We start from the raw sequence: 23,729 nt of genomic DNA on the forward strand, positions 1-23,729 counted from the left end.
ACGGATCACGTGGAGGACTGCGGATCGTCCGTCCATACATCACAGGCGCCACCGCAGGCCACACAGCGCACCCCGCCGATCCCCAGACTGACATCATCACACCAGGAGACGCACTCCACCCATCTCCAGACTAGCAGCATCACACCGCGCGACGCACTCCGCCGATCTCCAGACTGACAGCATCACACCACGCGACGCACCCAGCCGACCTCCAGACTAACAGCATCACATCACGCGACGCACCACCGCCGATCTCCAGACTGACCGCATCACACCACGCGATGCACCCCGCCGATCTCCAGACTGACCGCATCACACCACGCGATGCACCCCGCCGATCTCCAGACTGACAGCATCACACCACGCGACGCATCCCGCCGATCTCCAGACTAACAGCATCACACAACGCGACGCACCCCCGCCGATCTCCAGACTAACAGCATCACACCACGCGACGCATCCCGCCGATATCCAGACTAACAGCATCACACCACGCGACGCACCCCTCTTTGATCTCCAGACTAACAGCATCACACCACGCGACGCACCCCCGCCGATCTCCAGACTAACAGCATCACATCACGCGACGCACCCCGCCGATCTCCAGACTAACAGCATCACACCACGCGACGCACCCCGCCGAATCTCCAGACTAACAGCATCACATCACGCGACGCACCCCCGCCGATCTCCAGACTAACAGCATCACATCACGCGACGCACCCCCCGCCGATCTCCAGACTAACCGACATCACATCACGCGGACGCACCCCGCCGATCTCCAGACTAACAGCATCACATCACGCGACGCACCCCCGCCGATCTCCAGACTAACAGCATCACATCACGCGACGCACCCCGCCGATCTCCAGACTAACAGCATCACACCACGCGACGCACCCCGCCGATCTCCAGCTAAACAGCATCACATCACGCGACGCATCCCGCCGATCTCCAGACTAGCAGCCATCACATCACGCGACGCACCCCGCCGATCTCCAGACTAACAGCATCACACCACGCGACGCCACCCCGCCGATCTCCAGACTAACAGCATCACATCACGCGACGCACCCCGCCGATCTCCAGACTAACAGCAATCACATCACGCGACGCATCCCGCTGATCTCCAGACTAGCAGCATCACGTAGTCTGCAGCGCAGCGCGGTTCGTTTAGCTGCATCTGTGGTAAGCAGAAAGCCTCAGAAAACAGGCCCTCCAAACGCGGGAATCTTGCAGGAAGAACATACATCTTAGCAGAGATTAATTCGACCCACGTTGTCACGCGTTTGGACAGTTACGGGCACTTGGCCCACGATCGGGCCACCGCCCCCACGTACACCTGAAGCGTTTTAGAGAGATCAAACCGCAACGCGTAATTTTAATACTCAGTGTAAGTAAAACAGACCAGACGTCACAACATGAAACACTGCGCAACAAGCAGCACCTAAAAGTCATCCGGACAGATAGAAAAACAGCACATAAAAGCACCCGGAGAGAGTAGAAAAAACACAAACTTCTCTGGACATATGTATGGTGTGCACATATACCAACGCCAAATAATATGGTTAGACTTCCTGGAGTAAAAAGTAAGCGTGTGGAGCGGCCGTGGTAGAATACATAGCATTTATAACATCCTGATTACGGCAACCCCACCCCCTTCCCAGGCATCGGACGTCACGCGGGCCAACCACTCAAAAGACGTGCTGCCGCTGCCCTTCCTCTCCACCCCCCCCGCTCAGACATGAAGCCCCCCCCCCCCCTCCCCGGCTGCACTCCGATGTGGCGACGTCCCGCACCCCGTCCGCCGCCGCCACTGCCCACTACGGCTGTCCGGGCTGCTTGGCGAACCGCTGGGCCAGGTGGCTGGCGACCGTGGTGCGGTTGGAGGAGCGGCCGCGCCCAATCACCGGCACGCGCAGCTCAGCGTCGGCGGCGGGCGCCGGCGACTGACCGGGTGCGCGCGGCCGCACCGCCAGCGGCCGACTGCGGCCGGTCAGCGCGCCGGCTGCTCCCAGCGCCGGGTACTCGACCTCGGAGAGCGCGCCCAGCGCCGGGAATTCGTGCTCCGAGAGCGGTGGCGGCGGCGGCTGCGCGCCCGCCTGGCCATGCGCGGCCGGGGGACGCGGCCGCGAGTTTGGCGCCGCGGCGGCGGCCGTCGGTGCCGGCCACTCGTCGCCGTCGTCGCCGGCAGGGCGCGCGAGCTGACCGACACCCAGCCAGAGGTGGCGGTGGAGCGCTGCCACCCAGCGTGGTCCGGCACCACGGGCGTCTCGCGGTCGCCGCCCCGGAACCGCGACGGTCCAGCCGACAGCAGCTTGTACTCGGTCGGCAGGTCGGGCTCCTTCTCGCGGCTGGGCTTGAAGGCGATGGGCCGGGCGGCAGCGCCTGGCGCCATCGGGCGTACACGGCCACGCCTGCGTCGTTCTTCGACTGCGGCACATGTCGCCCGGGCACCAGCTCGACGCCGAAATGGCCGACCACGCGGTCCAGCACGGTGAAGGCTTGGCGGCGCGCCATCGCTAGCATGCAGAACTTAGAGTTGTCGATGCCCTGGTGGAACGGACAGGCGAGGTCGGTGAGATAGTCAAAGTGTCCCTGCTTCAGAAGGTCGCCGCACGAGGTCTCCAGCTGCGGCTCGCCAGCCGCGTGGAACAGCTCGTACAGCAGCCGCTCCAGCGGGTACACGCGGAACGACTGGCCCGGCGGTCGGGCCGCCGAGCGGTCGTGCAGCCACTGGAGCGCGGCCCTCCGTCTCGGCCAGCTCCAGCGAGCCGCTGAACACGGGCGGGTAGTCGTCCAGCTCCTCCTGCGGGTTTGATGAAGTTCTTGAGCCGGATCCAGACGCCGGGGAAGTTGGTCTCGGCGCCCGGGTGGCCGAGCGGCACCTGGTGCGTGGCCTCGGAGATGTCGCGGCAGCGCGACTTGTACCCGGCCGGGATGCGGTCCGGCTCGATCAGATACGAGCACGAGCGGAGCACCCCGTCGGCGATTGTCCACTCACAGAGCGCCACCTCGCACGGCAAGTACTCGGCCCCCTTGCCGAAGTCCGTGTAGCAGTGCAGCGAGACAAACAGGTTGTAGAACTTGACGCTGGTGAGCGGCTCGCCGCCGCTGCGGTCGTGGACCATGCTGGTCACGTGACGCAGCATGTTGTCCTTCTTCAGTCGGAGCTCGTCGCGCTCAGCCGCGATCTGGGACAGCGGCACTCCGCGGTCGTCGAACTTGCGCGTCAGGTCCATCTTGGCCTGCTCCTTTTCGATCTTCGCCATGTTCTTGTACTTCTGGCGCTCCAAATCCGAGAGGTTATTAAAATGTGGAAATAATAGTCGACCAACTCCTTCTTTGAATTAAACTGTAACCCTCTTCGTCGGAGGATGGGCTCCTGCTCGCGCATGTACATTGAAAACGGATTTATCTGTGGTTTGTTCTTTTTGGTTGGCATCTTCGTCCTTGTTTCGGTTCACAACCGATACTATTCCACCGGAATGAGTCAGCTGCCTGGGAATGAGGTAAAATAAAGCATATAGCGAACAATAACACTATGACTACCAACAACAAAGTGGTTTGCGTATTTCATGACACGTATCGCGACAATGCCTTGGAAATTATCGCCCGCGACACATTTTACCGGAGCTTTTTACAACGAATGGAACATCTGACCCCAACCATTCAGACGAGCTAGGCCTACAAGCAGCACAGCGACGACGTACATGTTTAATTTGAACGTTCATTTTGGCTGGTCACCATGACTGGGAACATCATGGTCACCATCATGGGAAACATATTGCAGGCCTTGTCATGCAATGCGGCACTCCAGGCCCAGCCCATACGAAAGCCGAAAGGCACCGTAGGCCAAATATTCATTCACCACGAACATCAGGACATTGATGGCGTTAGTGGGCCACGAAGTGGGGTTCACTAAAAAAAAAGCTACCAGTTACTTGGAGACGAGTACAAATGTCTGCCCTTTACAGATCAGGCAAGCACGACGTTAAAGATCCAGGCGGACACCAAGCGCAGCGCGGGAAGGCCGGCTGCAAATTAGTTCAGCGGGACGAGACCACGGCACGAGTCCGGGCCAGCGCCCCATCACATACCAGGGGTGTAGCCGGCCGCCGTCAGCGCGCGCCGCCGAGTGTGCCCCTGGCCAAATTACCTCGCTCCGGCACAAGGCCGGCGGGTCACGTGACCGGCCGGCCGCCGGCAGAGCGCGGGCGGGCGGCGTCCAGCCCCACCAGCCCGGCGCCCCTCCCCCCCCCCCCCCTACTTCCCGCAGGCATTTCCGCTTTCTTCGATGTTCCTCGCGCAGGGTGACGCACGCACGCAAGCATTATATACACACATCAAATATACGTGCATATATTATATATATATATATATATATATATATATATATATATATATATATATACATACATATAGACACGCACACATATATATATATATATATATAATATATATATATATATATATATATATAGACACACACATACATATATATGGGGCGGAGAGGAAGCAGATTGTTCTTTAAATGGCTGGTTAAAAATCACAACGGTCTCAGCATTGATGATCATTTTGTCTATTTTCTCGGTCAATCTGATGCTTCCGTCAGTTTCTTCTCGATGTTCGTTTAAAACGGCACCAGAGATTATGATGCAAAGAAGATATAGATTGTCATATTGCATGGCCCGGCATTATCACATATTTCTCAACGTTTCATTCTCCGTTGGACATTTTCTTGACTGAGTTTTAAACAGAGTTGATGTCATAGATATGAAATACGATTAGATCGCCATTACCCATGTTAAATTACTCGCGGACGTGCGCAATGCAAAGAGGGACATCAGCTGTGAAATGGCAAACACTCGCAGACCAATTGGACAAACTCAGGTAAAATGGGCGAGTTGCGGACCACTCCAACATCAAAGCTCGAACCAATAATCATCATACGTGCACATATCCAAAACAAACAGACGGTTTCACTAAGCCGGCCTGGCAGCCATGGTGCGGCCACGTGACCTCAAACTGACCCCTGTCTAAAGACGGACGTCACCAGTCGGCCTCTAACACGCGCTCAAGTGGGTGTCAAATTGATCGGCTCTCCGCCGAGGGTTTTTCCGGAATGGTTTCCGAACGGCGCGGAGAAGCCGCGCCAAATTTTGCAGAGCTCTAGACAATTGAAAATCGGTCGTTTGTTATGAAAAATTAGCTGTACCTTGTAAGGTCACTGACCTACGGCAGATCAAAGACAGGTCATGCATTCAGCAGAATCAATTTCTAGAGAAATGTTCAATTTGATGCAACAACGGAGTGTTCGACAAAGCCATACATCTCTGAGATAATTTCTCAGGAAACACAGTAATTGAATGAACAGATGCCATTGACCCAGGGTCAGGTATAGGCCAAAATCCGGGGCGGACCGGACCGGACCGGGGCCAAAATCAGTCTGTTTTATTACTCTAGGGCTTGCTGTGTGAGGCAGTTTCTGGTGCTCATTTTTAATTCATTGATGACAGGAACCGCATTATGCATCTTCTATGGACATCTCAAAGGGCAGGATAGGTCACTGATCTAAAATGGTCCATGTCAACATTTGTTTTTAATATATTGCTTAGCGTAATCTTTGCCGGTTATTCAAATGCAAAACCCAAAGCAGTCTTGTATGATTTTGGTCAGTATGACCTTCAAAAGGTCGAACAAGGTCACCGACCTAAAACGAGCATGTTAACTTTTGCTGTAGAGGAGATATCTAGGTTCCGGGGGACTGGGGTAAACCTGAAGTTTGACCCCGTTTGACCTAATCTGACTCGACGATCACGACCTAGGAGCCTCAAGCTTTGGCCTAAGTGAGTTCACGTTTAGGCAAACACACCCTGTGAATTTGGTGTCTCTAGCTCTCTTAGTTCCTGAGACTTCAGGGGTTTAATTGATCCCCCCCCCCCCCCGAGCGAAGGGTATCCGACCGGTCACCCGGGCGCGTGCCAACCCCGTTTCAACGCTTCAAGAATGGGATGAAATGTCTACACGGCTTTTTTCGCACATGCGCTCATGGCGTGCGTCCCGCCCCACCGCTTCAGACGTCGTCTGCATGGCGAGCTCCACTCCTCGCTCTACGGCCTGCGAGCGCTGGGCGCTAGGTAGTGTATGACCCGCAGTCCGCAGCTCCGCGACGCCCTCTGATGCAGAGAGTGGCGGCGGCCCGGTCCCTGCCAGCTCTTCTAACCAATCGATAAGATCGGTGCAGCTGGCGGCGTCAAGGTTTCTATCCGGCAACTGGTCCGGCAGCATCTCGCCACATCACTGATTTCGGAAACGAGCAATTCTGGTACGACGTGGCGCGGGCTTCCTGACGGATCTCCTTAACAAGGTCAGCAAACATGGCCAGTGGCCTGACTTCCGGCGGGGCCAGCAGCCATTCCGGTGCAGAACTAGTCGGGCCGTGCGTCGGACCGATGGAACCAGGTCTCTGAGTGACGGCGCCGCCGGTGACACTCAACCCCACACCAAGTCCTTGAGTGACGGCGCCGCCGATGACACACCACCCCACACCAGGCCTCTGAGTGACGGCGCTTGCCAGTGACACTCAACCCCACACCCAGTCCTTGAGTGACGGCGCCGCCAGTGACACTCAACCCCACGCCAGATCTCTGAGTGACGGCGCCGCCAGTGACACTCAACCCCACACCAGGTCTCTGAGCGACGGCGCCGCCAGTGACGGCGCCGCCGGTTGACACTCAACCCCACGCCAGGTCTCTGAGTGACGGCGCCGCCTGTGACACTCAACCCCCACGCCAGGTCTCTGAGTGACGGCGCCGCCGGTGACACTCAACCCCACGCCAGGTCTCTGAGCGATGGCGCCGCCAGTGGACACTCAACCCCATGCCAGGTCTCTGAGTGACGGCGCCGCCGGTGACACTCACACCAGTGACACTCAAACACAACAGGGTAACACAATTTTCAGCACTTCCCTCTCTACTCAGGGGGCAGCAGCATCACTTTGTACATCCACTCTTTATTGTTCATGCAATGTTTGGTGCAAATACACAAAATAAAAAACAACCTGAAGTCTTCCTGACAGCATGCATGCCATGAGTGATGTTGGTTGATGGGACAGATCAAGCTGATACTGTTTGATTTGTGGAGTACAGTCCTCTTTGATCAATTGTGCATGAAGTCAACCTGCTGGTGCTTTGTCACAGCATGTATACAGTCAATCTACAGGCCCCAGCTGCTGAAAAACAGCCTTAGGTCTTCAGTTACCCTCTCATCATTCACAAAATGACACTGGGGGCAGGCATAATACACATGAAGGAATCTGTTCCCTCCCCCAATGTTAGGAAGAAAGCAGCAGTACAAGATCACATGAAAATGCTACTTTCATACAATAATCAACAACTTTTTTGCATTCCATTGAGGATTTCAACCGCAGATCACATGAAAATGTTACTTTCACACAATAATCAACAACTTATTGCAGGTTCCATTGAAGACTAAAGCTAAGGTGGTGCAAAAAACTAGCAATAGTTACACCAGAATTTGCCCCTAAAATCACAAAGCTCATGTGTTTTTAATGATATGGCACATCTGTGCTGTAAATTTGTTATGTTGCAGCTTTTACCAGACTAGTCAGACTTCATATGAGCTGGACTTAGAATTAACTGCATAATCAACACAATTTGTTCAGGCCATGTGAAATTAGTTTGGCAAAACCACTGCATCCGGGTTGGACCCGAGCAAAGTGAATGGTCAATGGGCCAGCCCAAATTAAGATATAATGGTCACAGCTAACAAGAAACATTAGCATGAGTATTCATGGGTACCACACCAGCATCTGAATTTTGGTTTTGGCTGTTGGGGGAGAGAACAAAAATATTAAAATCACAGCTTGTAGTGAGAACAAAATAACCCAAGTAAATTTGTGTTGTTGTGCATCTGTTGCACCATTCCTCAGAGCACATAATGCTAACTTTGTGATTGAAATGTCATGCAAGCTACACCATAAATTGGAGCATCTGGAGCATGGTATTTAGCACAGCTACATTCTAGCTGAGGTACAATCTTTCTCACCTGGAGGAAAGATTTTGGGCAATATGACACCTGCCCAGGCTTTAACTGACCTAGATGTACTTAATTTGGGAACAAGTGTGCAGTTCTCAATTTAGTTTGATAGGATGCTAGCCCCTCTCAAACTTTGAGAACAAAAACCTGGTCAAAATCAGGGAGAACATGGTTTGCATCATTTTTGGGGATAAAATTTACTAATTTTTTACTTTTGTACCCGTACGGCCGACGGAGGGAAGAGCACGCTGGCTGCAGGGTTTCGAGTACTGTCATACTGGGGAAATGCTGTGAAGCATCCGCTGCCATTGTGACGTCACTGAAAATGGTTTTGCATCGATCAGGATCGGGGCTCTTTTGGGCCGACTGAAGGCCATAAGGCTTTTGCTAGTGATATGATGTCACTGATATTCGGCTGGGTATGTGACGTTACTGGTGGTGAGTTTTAAGACTGTTCTGGGCCCACTGAATGCCGTAAGACATCAGCTGACGATGTGTCGTAACTGGTATTCGATTAAACATCAGGCGCGACCGGCCTCGTTCCATCTTACTTTTCGTACCTGTCTGCTGCAAGCATTTGCGTGCCGTATAAAGGTTTCACCGAATCGCCTCAATGTGTGACGTCACTAATCATCCCTTCACACGAGTGCACTTAGGCCCCGCGGCCACGGTGTGTCATGGTCCGCGACGTATCACCGGATAGGGTGACGTCACTGGTATTCGAATAAATACTGGGCGCAACAGGCCGTGCTTCATTTTTACCTTTGTACCTGTCTACCGCAGGCATTGGCGTGCTGGATGAAAGCTGCCGAACCACCTGAGTGTGTGACGTCACTGGTCATGAGTTTTACCGGTGCTTTTAGGCCCACTAAAGGCCACAAAGTGTCAGCTAACGACGTCACAGCCATACGACTGATTGTAAGACGTCAATAGTAGTGGGTTTTCACGGGCCCTTTAGGACCGACGAAATGCCGTAAGGCATCAGCTGGCGATATGACGTCACTGGTATTCCGCTGAACATCAGGCAACAGGCCATGCTCCAGTTATACCTTTCGTACATGTCTACTGCAAGTATCGGCGGATTTTTTGCGGCCAACTAAAGACCATAAAGCATCAGCTAACGATGTGACGTCACTGGCATTCGACTGTGCGTGATGTCACTGGTCATGAGACTTTTACGGCCTCTTTTGGGCCGATGAAAGGTCATACGGCATTAACTGACGATGTGACGCCACTGTTATTCGAATAAACTTCAGGCGCGACAGGCCACCTTTACCTTTGGTACTTGTCCACTGCAAGCATTGGCGGGCTGAAGGAAGGCTCTGCCGAATTACCTGAGTGTGTAACGTCACTGACCATTAATTTGTATACTCTTTTGAACCCACTATAGGCTACAAGACATCAGCTGACGATATGATGTCACTGGGTTTCGACTAGACATCATGCGCAACAGGAGATGTTCCATCTTTACCTTTCGTACCCGTCTATTGCAAGTATTGGCGTGCTGAATGAAGGCTCTGTCGAGTCTCCTGAGTGCGTAACGTCACTGGTCAAGAGTTTTTACGGGCTCATTTCAAGCCCCCATGCGGCATAACGCATCAGCTGACGATATGACGTCACTGGTGTCCGACTCAACATCAGCGCAACAGGCCATGTTCTATCTTTACAATTCGCACCTGTCTATTGCAAGAATTGACGTGCTGAATTAAGGCTCTGTCGAGTCTCCTGAGCGTGGGTAAATACTCAGGTGAATCGCCAAAGCCTTCATATAGCACGTGAATGCTTGCAGTAGTCAAGTAAAGATGGAGCATGGCCTGTTGCGCCGAGGTTAAGTCAAATACCAGTGACGTCCTATCGTCAGCTGATGCATTATACCATATAGCGGGTTGAAAAAGCCCATAACAACTCTTAACCAGTGACGTTACACACTCAGGAGATCCGACAGTCTTCCATTCAGCATGCCAATGCTTGTAAACGACGGGTACGAAAGGTAAAGATGTTACATGGAACATTGCGCTTGATATTGAGTGGAATACCAGTGACATCATATCATCCCGCGATGCTTCACGGGATATGATGCTTTGTCACATTGGGCGGCCCAAGCGCACCTGTATAAACTCATGGCCGGTGACGTCACACACTCAGATGGTTCAGCACCGCCTTGATATAGCACGCGAATGCTTGCAGTAGACGGGTACGAAAGGTACAGATAAAACATGGCCTGTTACGCATGATGTCTAGTCGAACACCAGTGACGTCATATGGTGAGCTGATGTGGTATGCCCTATAGTGGGTTCAAAACAGTCTATAAAATCAATGGTCAGTGACGTTACAAACTGAGGTAATTCGGCAGAGCCTTCCTTCAGCATGCTGATCATTGCAATCGACAGGTACCAAAGGTAAAGGTGGAGCATGGCCTGTCGCGCCTGAAGTTTATTCGAACACCAGTGACGTCACACCGTCAGTTAATGCCGTATGACCTTTCGTACGCCAAAAAGAGGCCGTCCAATCTCATGACCAGTGACATCACACACAGTCGAATGCCAGTGATGTCATATTATTAGCTTATGTTTTATGGCCTTCAGTTGGCCCCCAAAAATCCATAAAAACTCATGACTAGTGACGTCGCACATACACAGGTCATTTGGCAGAGCCTCCCTTCAGCACGCCAATACTTGCAGGAGACAGGTGCGAAAGGTATAGATGAAGCATGGCCTGCTGCCTGATGTTCAGCCAAATATCCGTGACGTCATATCGTCAGCTGATGCCTTACGGCATTCAGCCGGTCCGAAAAAGCCCGTGAAAACCCACGACCATTGACGTCACGCAATCAGTCGTATAGCAGTGATGTCCTTGGCTGACACCCATGTCGTCTTCAGTGGGCCCAAAAACACCGATGAAACTCATGACCAGTGACGTCACACACCCAGGCGATTTGGTAACTTTCATTCAGCATGCCAGCGCTTGCAGTAGACTGGTACAAAGGTAAAAATGAAGCATGGCCTGCCGCGACCAATATTTAGTCGAATGTCACTGACGTCACGCTATCCGATGACACTTCACGGAACATGATACACCGAGGCCGTGGGGCCTAGGTGCACTCGTACAAGTGATAATTAGTGACATCACACATTAAGGTGATTCAGTCAAACCTTTATTCGGCATAAAAATGCTTGCAACAGATAGGTACGAAAGGTAAAGATGGAATGAGGCCTGTTGCGCATGATGTTTAATCGGATACCAGTGACGGTATGTCGTCAGGTGATGCCCTACGGCATTCATTTGACCCGAAAGACCCCTAAAGCCTCACGACCAGTGATGTCATATACCCAGTCGAATACCAGTGACATCATATTGCCAGCAAATGCCTTATGGCCTTCAGTCGGCCCAAAAGAACCCCGATCGATGCAAAACCATTTTCAGTGACGTCACAATGTCAGCTGACGCCTCACAGCATTTCCCCAGTACGACAGTACACGAACCCTGCAGCCAGCCTAGCTCTCCTCCGGCGGCCGTGCAGGTACCAAAGTAAAAATAAGCAAGAATTCTCTGCTCACCCACCCCACAAATCTATGCACAAAACTACGCCACCTGAGACGTCAGGCTGCTGCGTGATCGGAGCTCGAATGCCAACGCAGCAGGGGCAGAGGAATTATTTCCTCCTCACAGCGCAATCCAGCCGCGTCAAGTAAGCGTCACTACATCTGCTCGCTGGCATTAAGTCTGATTCAATGTTTGGTCCCAATACTTTGCTCAGTGTATGACAATGAGCTAACTTTTTATATTGCCTTTACCTGCACCACCAACCAGCCTCCATACCACCTCTCCTCGCGCAGTTCAATGCCGCGCAGTTCCTCCGAAATAATGTCGGTAGGCTACATGAATGGCGCGCACGCAATAGCAGTCTTCAACGACGGAGCTCCTGTAGGTTATTTATCGGTTTTTGTGTAGCTTTTTAGGACGTTATTGATTTGGGAAAAATATTGGATGGAAAAACCCCGCTAAAACAAAAGGTAGATCTCAAAAAACCTAAAGGATCATATGATCATTTAGGTTTTTTTAGGTGACATTCATGCACCACTTAAAGCTCTGCTCAACGGAGAACAAGAAACTCTGCTTTAGCTTTATACTCAGATCACGATTCTGCGGCGGCGCTCTGTCGATCGATAGAACAAATTCCACGCTTTTGTTGGAGAGCCCTTTTATGTATTTTCATCATGTAATCAGCCCGGATTTCCTGGTGGAGAATACGTCTTGTCTCCAATGCTAAATCCTCTCAGAGCCGGAGACTCACGGAGCCGTGGTTTTCGCGTGTCCGAGCGTGTGTTTGGGATTGGTGTTTGACGTCACTATTATACGTTCTATACAATAGTCATTTTTTGATAGTATCAAATGCAAATTTAATAAAAGTACCATTTAAAAAGAATAAAAATAATTTGTTCATTAATATATTATTCCTTCACTCTATGTTCAGAGGCTCATGTACGTGTGACATCATAAACTTTCGTATCAAATTTTCTGGTGTCACAATGATTTCCCTCCCCGGTCCGTCAAGTGACGCTGTCGTTTTGGGTGCGGGCTCGGGCCCGGCGTGTGGGCGTGTCGGTGTCGTTGGGCGGTAGGTGGGTTAAACATGTGCTGTTGAGCAGCAACAGGCCTGGGCACTGAATGCATTGCAAGGAAGGATTGTGTGTGAAATGGCAGAGAGGTTCGGCAGTAACTCGCAAGCAGTATCCCTCATTCAGTCGTGAGTGTGGCACGCGTTGCTGTCGAAGTTGCAGGAACAGCTTGCCTCCATCTGACGTCGTTCACAGAGAACAACTTTTTACATTCTTTCCAGTGTGTATTTGTGGAGAACGAAATGTTTTGGGGCTAAAAACACCAAGAAACACTTAAGTTTCAGACACAGTGCCACACATAGCGCTCTCAGGCACCCTCCAAGAAGACGTGGCTTACTTTTCAGGAATCAAAAATATGGGTTCCAATCATACCATGTCCCGCGAAAACCGACAGACATGCTATTTTAATAATGCGGCTTCGGAAAAACGTGCCGTTTATATTAAAAAATATGTTCATGTACTGTCGTACATCGGTAATATCACCTCCCTTCTTGCACCCCGCGATGTCACCGCCAGCGCTGTTAGTGACTGCGGCGAGTTTTCTCAAGGAAGTGTGGCTCGTGCATACACGTGCCAGCTGGTGGTGACGCCATTGCCTAGCGAACTGGGTTTCTATATGCGTTATTGCTTGGTATCTATGACGTCAATAGGAAATCATGCAAGCGGAAAAGGCATTCCAACGCCAGCCAGACGCCGCTGCGCGCTGATCAGGGCCCCTGAGCTGATAAAAGCCTGTATGCCGTTCAGACACCACCGGTAACGCACACTCGGCTCCGGGGCGGCATGAGCCTGAGGGCCCATTTCCCAAGCAGGGACAAAGCCAGACCCAGTGATTTACATTGGTCGGGCCCCTGTGCTGGCAAAGGTCCCCAAGTCGACCAGAGGCAGCATTCGAGGGGGCCCGAAGAGCCTGGAGGGCCCATTGGATCAGACTATCAAAGGCTCGATTAGAGGGTCTAAGTGCACGAAGAGCTGGTCAGAGTCATATTCATGGGCCCCGGCCCGCGAGACGGACCCTCAAATGATAGCCAAAGAACCTTTCGCGCGGATTAGGGACACCCAAGTGGCTATGGGTTTATCAGCTGGTCAGGCACCACCAGTACCACACAGTTGGCTCCGTGGCGGCATGGGCCTGAGGGCTCATTTCTCAAGCAGGGGAAAAGTTGGAGCCAGTGAATTGCACTGTTCGGTGCCCCTCTATCTATCACGGACCCACAGCGCCGAACAGACGGCTGTGTGCTCACAATGAGCCCTGGGCCGACCAAGGGCAGTGTTCGATGAGGCCCGGGGCCCGACGGAACCGACTATCAAAGGCACGGTTGGATGGCATAAGGGCCGATGAACTAGCTGTAGGTCGCAAGAAGAATCGCAGCTCGTAGGGTCGCAATCTGAAATATTAGTTCGAGGTCCTCTTGTGCCTTTTGAGGACTCCCTGAGACCATGCGAGTGTTTAACTCGGCCAGGGACCACGAATACCGAGCAGTTGGCTTCCTGTCAGCCTGAACCCTGGGAGCCCATTTCCCAAGCAGGAACAAGATCAGGGGCCACGATTTGCATTGGTCTGGGTCCCTGAAACAGTGGTTGGGCCCTTGTGGCGGGCAGAGGCCTACATTACAGAACAGAAGGTCATTTCTGGGCTAATGGCCTCTAGTCGGGCATGGACTTTGAGAAAGTCCGAAAGGGGCCGGAAGGCCCTTCGGGACTTAAGATCAAGGGCCCAGTTGGGCTCGGTCCCTCCCCATCCCCCCCCCCCATCCGTAGTGCCGCAACCTGAAATAGCGGAGGGCTTCTGACGGCCCTCCTATTAGAGTTCTTTATCCCTATTATATGCGGCCTCGACAAGGAGCCAGTCAGCCCCATGTCTGTCGGACCCCTTGATACCGGTTTTCCAAGCAGGAGCGAGGCTGGGGACGGCGATTTTCAATTTGTGAGGTCCCTGACACCATGAGGGGCTCCTGTATCGGCCAGGGGCCACAGTGTCTGACAGGAGCCGTGTGACGGCAAGTCGCCCGAGTCGGCCACGGCCATACCATGAGTCGGCTCCGTACATCTCAACCTCCATAAACAGCTCATCACTTTTGAGAACGCAGCTATTGTTTGGCATCCCAGTGCCGTCACCAACATCGCGTGATAAACGATAAAGAAGCATTCGCTTGGCTCTGACGTCATCCTTGCGAAGACGCTTCCAAAGCCGGCCGCCCCAATGCAGCCAGAGGTAGGGCCAGACATTGTGCTAGGTGCTTAAAGTTGCGATGCTGGCGTCCATTGCTGCACAGAGCCGACAGTGCGGTCTCAGCCCCAGCACAGCAGCGATGGCACAGCGAAGTACCGGTGTCGCCTCCGCGAAGCCAATACGATCACTTTTCCAATGTGGAGATCCTGGTCGTCAGCCAATATATCGGTCAAAAGTTCGGACAGGGGATGTGTCGACCTGTCATGTCGCAGCCGAACTGTATCATTCATCCACTCGACTCGTGCGTCGCGGTCACACGGATCTGCAGAGAGCTGCCGTTGCGGTGCAAATGCGAGGCGATGTGTCCGTTAGGGTGTCTGAACAGCAATTGCGTTGGCTACCTGTCGTCGGCCCGCGGGCGGCTAACGTGTCAAAACTACAAACGATGATCTTGAGCTGTGAAGAATCGCTCATTTCAGCCCTCTGCCCCTGTGGTCAGTCTGGCGCTGTGAACACCCGTTTCTCAGCGCCAGTTAGCAGAAATGGGCTTGCACTCAGTGATTTTGTAATACAGCCAACGTGTTACGAAATTCAGTGGCGCGGGTATTGGGGATAGGGGTGTAGTTCCGCCAAGTAACATCTGGGAGCGGGGAGGGAGCTCTCCAAGTTGGGGCCCGCTCCGCCGTTGGTAAATAGAAAACCACGCCCCTGTTTGGGAAGGAGTTGTGCTGTCAGTCTGCCGGAAGTCAGTCAGTGCTGTTGCACCTTCAGAGATGGTAAGCCTCTGGAGCCTGCTGGTGGCTGACTTTCAGTGCGCCCGATGACTGCGGTTGTGACTGGTGGGGAGTGCAGTTACGATAACCGGATCGTAATCCGGGGTGAGGTGTCGGCATCCATCGTTTGGGCACGGGACGGCTGGCATCTCCCTCACGAATCTTGCAAGCAATGGGTGCCAATGTAGATGGGAAAGCAGTTTTTGATCAGCTCTTTTATCAGTTAGCACACAAAGTTGGCGTCCATATGGAAAGAGATAAACAACATTAATAAAAACACTATCAAACAAGATACATAAGAGGCTAAGAGCATCGTCATATAGTGCCGACCTCGACCTCGACCTCGACGTGAATATTCAATGAAACAATTACGAAAAACTGGCGAACAACACCACGCGACTAACCCGATAGCGGTAACGTCCAAAAATGATCCGCAAAACAACACTAGGTGTTTCGAACATGCCTGTCGCGAATGCGACGCTGCAGCCTGAAGGCCGGCTTGTGGCTGCCCGCCGGGCGTCTCCCCGGCGGCCTTTATTAGTCGTGCACACCAGCTTGCCCTCTACAATCCCGAAGCTGTATAAGTCCAATAGGTCAAAAGGCACATAACGTCGAGTTAACGTCAAATACCGAAACCTGGTTTCGACCATCCAGGCCGAACAAAGTGACGATGATGGCGGCGGCAACACCTCTCGCCGAGATATGTAGAGCGAGGAAACGTATTGGGTCAGGAGTGTAGTTTTCTTTCCAGCTGGGGAGATCTACCTCCCTAACTTTGAGAGGAAAGTAAGTCAAACACGGGGAAGTCTTTTGGGATATATTTGGCCATTACCTCGTTTACCGGCCCAAACCTACTTTGCAAAACAACATTCCTGTAGTGGAAGCTTTATGATTGCCACCCACGACCGCTTCACAATAGCAGTACCTCACTGCCCAGCCCAAAGGAACGTTTCCGTGGAAAACGTCCGAGTCAAGAGGCAGATGGATCAAAATCGCTATGTGGCGATCCGTAGCGCACACCAGACGTATAACGGCACCACAATAATCCAAGATTTCGGCCGTATTGAAGACATGTTGAAAACTGGATCGGGTTCTCGCAATGCACATTGTACAAGAATAGCTAAAATGCCGAATGAAAAGAATCCACCGAATGAAAAAAGAAAAGAAAAAAACATGAAAAAACTGAAAGAAAAAAGAATGACAGAATGAAAAATTCCCCGTACTGTGTGTCGGGGAGCAGCAGAAGTGTTTGGAATGCAACTGTTGGCACATCCTAAAAGCCTGCCTAAAAGTCTGGCACAGCCTGAAGCGTGGACCGCTAGTTTAATCTACTCGCTGGCACACTGTAGTGAACTGCAAGAAGTACGACACCGTGTGCAATGCTCTGCGTCCACGCATCGTTGCAAGACATCGCGTATCCTTTCAAGGAGCAACAATGCTCAAGCGATAGCTTTGTCTTGTGCAGTGCTGCAGGAAAAGCCTTGCTGGCGACAGCCTGAAGATCAAGGACATGCACCCTTATCTCTCAACAATTCCACTTTGAAACGCCTGTAGAAGAACGCCTTAAAAATGCGGTAGGTAATGAAAAACTAAAACCAGTTCCGGCTCGAAAGAACTCGGTTGCGCCAGTTGTAAGACCAGACGTCTCAGACCGAGAGCTACGGCTTAGTCTCGGAGGGCCGTGCCCCACCTTGGGTCAAGTCCTGGGCTCCCTCAGTCAGATGGAGGTGGGGGACCGGCTAGGGCACGACTTACGCCAGCGTACCCAGCGTACCCAGGGATGGGGGTGAGGAATGGCCCATCGATGGGCTTTTCAATGGGCTCGAGGGACATCGATGGGTTCAAGGGACCAGTGGTTGCTTCCACCATCCTTCTTAACGATTAAGCATTGCTTCGGGAGGTGGGGGCTCTTCGTCTGCCCCGGACAGACGGTTTGCTGTCTTAGCACCCTCAAGCTCGGCCAAGCGTACACAGTTGGCATCAGGGGCGCGCCTGTCCGCCTCGCAGCGCTCCATCGCCTCTAACGCTCGTTCACACACACGTCCCAGTGGCGTCGGAGGTGAGAAGGCAGAGCCACACCCAAAACGGAAGCCGACGGGGACAGTGGATTGTCCGGCGCGGGTGACGGCGGAGGCCGCGGACCACGAGCGCCGTCCACCCCTCCTATCCGGAAGTTGACAGTGGCGCAGGGGAGCTGGTCGGCAGCGTGGGCGTTGCCGGGCGGGCCGGTGTCAGGGAGGGGACCAACGACCAGCCGCTTGCCCCGCCGGCACCACTGAGAGTCCGTCGGACCTAGGAGCGGAATGACCTAAAGAGCCGACATCCGGTTGATGGTAGTGAGCCGTTGTGCTGAGCTTTTGGATTTATCTGCATGGAACGCCCTGGAGTGACTAGCCTCATGCAGTTGTCGTGCTTCGCGAAATAATATGTTTTTTTAGCGGTTTCAGCGAAACGATTTCCTTTTCTTTCATGAAAGATCCTGTGAGATATCTGAGCAGCGCCACAGTTCACACATCATGCCTGCATGGCGTCACACTGGTCACCTTCATGTTCAAACGACGTACGCTTGTCACAGGCTGGTCTGTTTTGGCCGTGCGGTTTCGTGTGGCCGAAACGCTGACATTGGAAGCAGCTCGCATGGAGTAGGTAACGTATACGCGCACTTTGACGACTGCATGGCCATCACGGAATCAGATAATGCGAACTGAGCGGTCATTTTTTGTGTCGATCGGAACATTTCTTGATTGTAACGATGGGTGCCGGGGTCCATGATCCGTCTGCTTTTCCACGTGTACCTTTTTACGTGTTTGAGGTGTTTTACCTCTGTCTAGATCAAGGTACTGATGTTCTCACCCTTGCATTATTACGCTAAATTGATCAGTGGATGTCCTAAGTTGATTGAATGAGCGATTTTGGAGAGTGAAGATATTCGCTAGGTACGTCGGTGTTTTAGTTCTTCCGGGAGGAAAAACTTCAGCACGGCCTTGGCTTCCCGGATTTTCGTGACTCGCTTCAGTTGCGATTGGAGGTGATGCGGCCGGGGTGCGTTGTGTGGGGTATTGTATGTTGCAATTGCTGTTGTTTGGGGGTGTCGGGATTGGGAAGTGGCTGTTGTGTTTGCAGAGTATCCTGAACTTAACTGTTGGTTCTATGTTGTGAAATGAATTGTCCAGCTTTGAACTTATTCGTTTTATAGGTTTTTAAGGTACCTGGTCGGTTTTGTGAAATTTGGACATTACGAGGCTTTGTGAACTGATGAATTGAATAAGAAAATTATCTGAAATGTTTTTAGATGATATGACGATATCCGAAATGGGACAAGTAATTGCAACTCCCAGGGCAATATGGTTTCTTGGTGCATATCTGAATCCTCAGGAAATTCTTGGATAAACTGAGATGGTCAAGGTAAAATGCAGACAAATTTATGCGTGACAGGTATCTGTGAACCATGTCTCTTTCATTACTTATGTGTTATTTGTTTTAATAGTGCTGCTCAACATTAGTTAATCAGTGAAGTGCAGGAAGAATTGACTTCAGAATTGTCATTGCGCTCTTCCCCCTCCTACTTACTTAGGTGGTCATAAGCCTGTACAAAAATATAGTTCCACCATATTTCTATCAATCCATGGACTCATCAGATATGTTCTTGACCATTCTCGGCCATATGCTCAATTATAAAAGTGGGCAATATTGTATGGAAAATAAACTGACAGAAACAAAGCATTGTCCAACCTAATCAGACTTAAACTGTGAGGCTGGTACTATACCCATGGTTAATAACTTTGTGTTTATTGACCAGCTGGTTGTGACAAGTGATATTATGTTGGCTGATCTGATGGATGGATGGACAGTGATTGTGACAGATGAGTTTGTGGGGACTGTGGGCTCATCTGATTGTGACATGTAGCTGTGTAGGCTGATCTGGTTATGATAGATGAGACTGTGTAGGCTGAACTGGTTATGACAGATGAGACTGTATGGGCTCACCTGATTGTGACAGTTGAGACTGCATGTGATGATCTGATTGTAACAGATGAGACTGTAGGGGCTGATCTGACTCAGGTGGACAATGACAGATGGTTAGAGTGGAAGAACATTATCAAATTTTGGTAGTATGCTATGTGATATGATATGGCAATTCAGATACAGCTGTGTGATGTCATTTTGAAATCACACAATACCATTGCATTGCAGATTATATCCTCATCTATGAATTGCCTTCAGCCATATGTTGTTCCTTTTGTGTGTGCTATTCCTTTGAAAACCAATTTGGAATGAGTTGCGTGATTGTCACTTGATTTAGAGTGTACGCTGAGCAGAGCTTGTTGCCATTGACATACAAAAACCCATCCTACATCATTCCAACCCATCATCTATTTTCCTTCCAGCCTCTTATCAAACTGGTCTGGACAGCACATAACATGTATAACCCAACAGCATGTTTGACCCATACTGAGTGGACTTCCCCCCATACCCCTGTGTTAGCCAATTGTAAGCTGACAGGTCTATTTTAGCTGGGCCAAATTACAAACAGTTAGCATGTTCTGGGGCTTTTACCCTGTTCCTCAGTATTATGACTCCAGCATATTTCCTCAAGGCTGGAGAGGCCACATCCCAGTTCAATGTCACTGGAAATCTGTCATGATGTGTGTTGCTGAATGGCCAGCTGTGTATTGGGCTTTGGACAAGTGCATTGTGTTCTATGTGTTCTTTCTGCGTAAAATGGAATGTTTTGTTTTGCACATATGAAAGGCTTGCACATTCCTTTTGGTATGAAAGTGGTGCAGATAATGTGTTGTAATAGTTTATTATTGGACTTTTTAGCAATATCAATAACCATATCAATAACTAGGAGTTATTCATGTGTTATGTTGCTCATGAAGAGGGGTTGATTATTTTAAATGATGTGAAACCAGAGGGAGGTAGGTTGAGCAGTGCAACATTGCACTCAAGATTGGTTGAAAGCCATGTTTAAGCATTTCAAAATGTTAAAAACCTTAAAGCTGGGTGTGATGGCTGTGATCACAAGTAACATGCCCATCCTTGTCTCATACTTCTAGCTGTTTTAGGGGTGAACACATGCTATCTTGCTGGGATATTATGCTAAACACAGCATGGCCAGGACAAGTGGGGGGGCTGTCCAACATAACCAGTGCTAACCAGGGGACTGGCTGAAAATCAGGCCAAAAACATGTTCTGTAATTTATAAACACCAGCATACATATCTTCTGAGCATTTTCTGCCTGTTTGCATTGATTAAAAACATTTGTAACTTAGTATATGTGCCATTTAAGAATACATTCATAGTGTGTAATGTTTGTCATGTGATGTGGAATTCTTACCTCTGTTTGTGTGTTTTCAGCACATTTTCTACTTGCAGCTTGGATGTAGATGCACATTTGAGAGGTGATGGCTTCAAAGAGCTCTAAGGTAAGCAGATGTTTTTGTTTGTGAGCTGAACTGTATGCCTGCATTGTTGTATACCAGATATTGTTTGGACCACAAGGGCAGATCCTTAGTTTTACAGAATGGTCTTTTAACTGGGCATTTTATGGATTTAGGAAGCCATTTTCAGATCTCTTTGTTGGACTATCAGATCCCTCCCTCCACTCTGGACCAGTTATGTTTTGCCAGGTATTTAGTACATTTGCTGCAATATAGATAATGCTAATCCCTCAGGCATGTCTGAGTAAATGCTCAGGAAGGAAATCTGAGTTAATGCTGAGAAAACACTGGCATTTGCCCTTTGTTGGGGCATAAAGGCTGTGCTGCAACATGCACCTCTGTGTGCCCTGAGGTCATCTTCTCCTCTGGACATCAGCATTTCCATCACAAGCATGCATGAGCCTGGTGCTGCAGGTACTGCATTGTCCACCTCTCCCACTGAATAGCCACAGCCCCGTCCAGTGGCGGTTCCCATTACCCCCCCCCCCCCCCCCCGCTGACGCCGCACTGCCCCATCCAGTGGGCGGTCCCCGTTACCCCTTGACGCCCGACGCCGCGCTTCCCCGTCCAGTAGCGGTCCTTAGTTACCACCCCTGACGCCGCGCTGCGCCGCCATTTCAGCCGGCCGCCGCCGAGCAGACCGAGCCACCTCAGCAACTGTCTGAAGGTGTTCATCCAGCGGGACTACTCGGAGGGCACTGCCGTTCGCTTCCAGACGGCCATGCCACCGGAGCTGGAGGGACGGGTACGGTACTGGCGCCGCCAGCTGGGCCGCGGGCGTACCGGACCTGACGGAACACGGCCGTTGGGCGTACGGACCTGACAGAGCACGGCCCTGAGCGTACGACCTGACGAGAACACTGCCCTGAGCGTACCGGACCTGACAGAGCACGGCCCTGAGCGTACCGGACCTGACGGAACACGGCCCTGAGCGTACCGGACCTGACGGAACACGTCCCTGAGCGTACCGGACCTGATAGCACGGCCCTGAGCGTACCGGACCTGACGGAACACTCCCCCTGAGCGTACCGGACCTGACAGAGCACGGCCCTTTGCGTACTGGACCTGCAGAGCACGGCCCTGAGCGTACCGGACCTGACAGAACACGGCCCTGAGCGTACCAGACCTGACAGGGCACGGCCCTGGGCGCCGGACTTACTCGGACGTCTCCCGTCGCTGGGACTGGCAGGGTGTCTGGGAGGGTCCTCGCTGGGTGCGGCATCTCACCTGGTCACGTGGTGTAAATGGGGGCTGTGTTGGAAGTATTTTATAAAAAAATTATATGATCTTTCAGCTGGACCTCGCGCACAATCAGCCAGTGACCACCTGAAGTCAAAGCATGAACTTCACCACTTAAGAATTTAATGATCATTGAGTTGGCTGTGATGTGTGTGGCCAAATAACTTGAGCTGAATGTACAGTTCATTGAAAAACACGTTTTGGAGGAAGGAGGTCTTACTTTTGATATGTGAGCTTTTTTAGTCATAGGTCTGGGGAGAGCACTTTACATCAGTTAGGGAACATAGTAGCGACATTTGTTAGCACATCAAACAAGCGTGCAGAGTTCAGAGGAGCTGTGGAGGGGAGCTCTGGACTGGCGTGTCATAGTGGGGTCCGAATCACTCAAGGTGTATCGCCACGAACACCGCCCACCTCGGCCATGTCGATCGCGAGCATGTAAAATAGGGGGCCGTTCGCGTTACGTGCGGCTTTTGCGAGCGCCGTTCCGTTCTTGCGCGTGTTCGTCTGGCAGTACATGGGCTGGTTGGGCTGGACGGCGGCGGTGGTGACGTCATCTCCTTCTCTCCGCCAGATTGAGCCGGGAGTGTTCGAAAACACGCTGACGACCATCAACGAGATATTCATGGAGGCGGAGGAGTTGAACTGTGCCACCTATTGCGAGGGCTGCCTGGCCTGCCTCACCGCCTACTGCATATACACCTGCATGGATCCCCACTACGACAAGGTGCCACCCGGGACCGGTGCCGCCCGTGGCTGTCCTGGAGATACGACTGGCCTACAGCTGGCATGGAGGAGCGTAGCAATGTCACAAGTAGTCGAAGGGTGAAGTTCATTGTTAAAGTTAGATTGTGTGCGATGCATCACCCAATAGGTCCTATTTTAAGGTTGCTGAAAATGTGTGTTTCTCCGCTGCTCTTACGCCCATTTAAATGTGATGTTAGATATTCTCGTGCTAACGTGGACTGTCCTTGTGTTTCCGCCGAGGTCATCAATATCGCTGACTGGTGGGTCTCCGGGCAGGCGGGGGGAAAGCGATGCGTGCTGTGTGTCTTCGCGCCGGCGGCCGTCGCTCTCCTGCCAGTCGCACCCCTGACGTGCCCTGTGCCCGCTCTGCCGCCAGTGCGTGAAGAAGTGCTCGCGCTACATCGTGGAGCAGAACGAGCGTCTATGGCTGCCGCGCGGCCTGCTGCTCACCGACCCGATCGAGCGCGGCCTGCGGGTCATCGAGGTCAGCGTGCTGAACGAGCCGGCGCCGCAGCGGTGACGGGCGCCCGCCGACGCCGAGGGGGCCGGCTGAGCTCGCCCGTGTGGGTCCGGCCGCAGTGGCGGCAGGTGGCCGACGCCGGCGCCGGCGGCAGGCCGGCTCAGGCATCGGAGGCGACCTGCTGCCGAGAGGGCGCTATGGGGACTCCCGCA

General features: G+C 52.0%; 2 protein-coding genes and 1 long non-coding RNA gene across 3 annotated transcripts; 2 read left to right on the forward strand and 1 right to left on the reverse strand.

Moving 5' to 3' along the window:
- Nucleotides 1-1,823: 1,823 nt before the first annotated feature.
- Nucleotides 1,824-8,105, reverse strand: LOC119090093 (protein maelstrom homolog). The gene is made up of 5 exons (XM_037212887.1): nt 8,071-8,105; nt 2,814-3,501; nt 2,408-2,697; nt 2,247-2,354; nt 1,824-1,866 (listed from the first exon to the last, which is right to left on the reverse strand). Exons 2-5 carry the CDS (start codon nt 3,270-3,272, stop codon nt 1,824-1,826), a joined length of 900 nt encoding a protein of 299 aa, XP_037068782.1. The 5' UTR covers nt 3,273-3,501; nt 8,071-8,105.
- A 10,543-nt stretch (nt 8,106-18,648) lies between these two features.
- LOC119114788 (uncharacterized) lies at nt 18,649-21,717 on the forward strand. The gene is made up of 3 exons (XR_005096072.1): nt 18,649-18,668; nt 20,989-21,056; nt 21,693-21,717. It is a non-coding gene; the product is annotated as an uncharacterized LOC119114788 (long non-coding RNA).
- On the forward strand, nt 21,718-23,604 carry LOC119090094 (golgin subfamily A member 7B-like; the record flags this gene model as incomplete). Its single annotated transcript, XM_037212888.1, has 3 exons — nt 21,718-21,816; nt 22,885-23,037; nt 23,434-23,604. Coding segments are annotated over 3 exons (396 nt in total), but the record flags the coding sequence as incomplete, so codon positions are not given.
- Nucleotides 23,605-23,729: the final 125 nt, after the last annotated feature.

This window comes from Pollicipes pollicipes, unplaced genomic scaffold, assembly GCF_011947565.3.
Source record: "Pollicipes pollicipes isolate AB1234 unplaced genomic scaffold, Ppol_2.1 Scaffold_3087;HRSCAF=3621_pilon_pilon_pilon, whole genome shotgun sequence".
Taxonomy (NCBI): domain Eukaryota; kingdom Metazoa; phylum Arthropoda; class Thecostraca; order Pollicipedomorpha; family Pollicipedidae; genus Pollicipes; species Pollicipes pollicipes.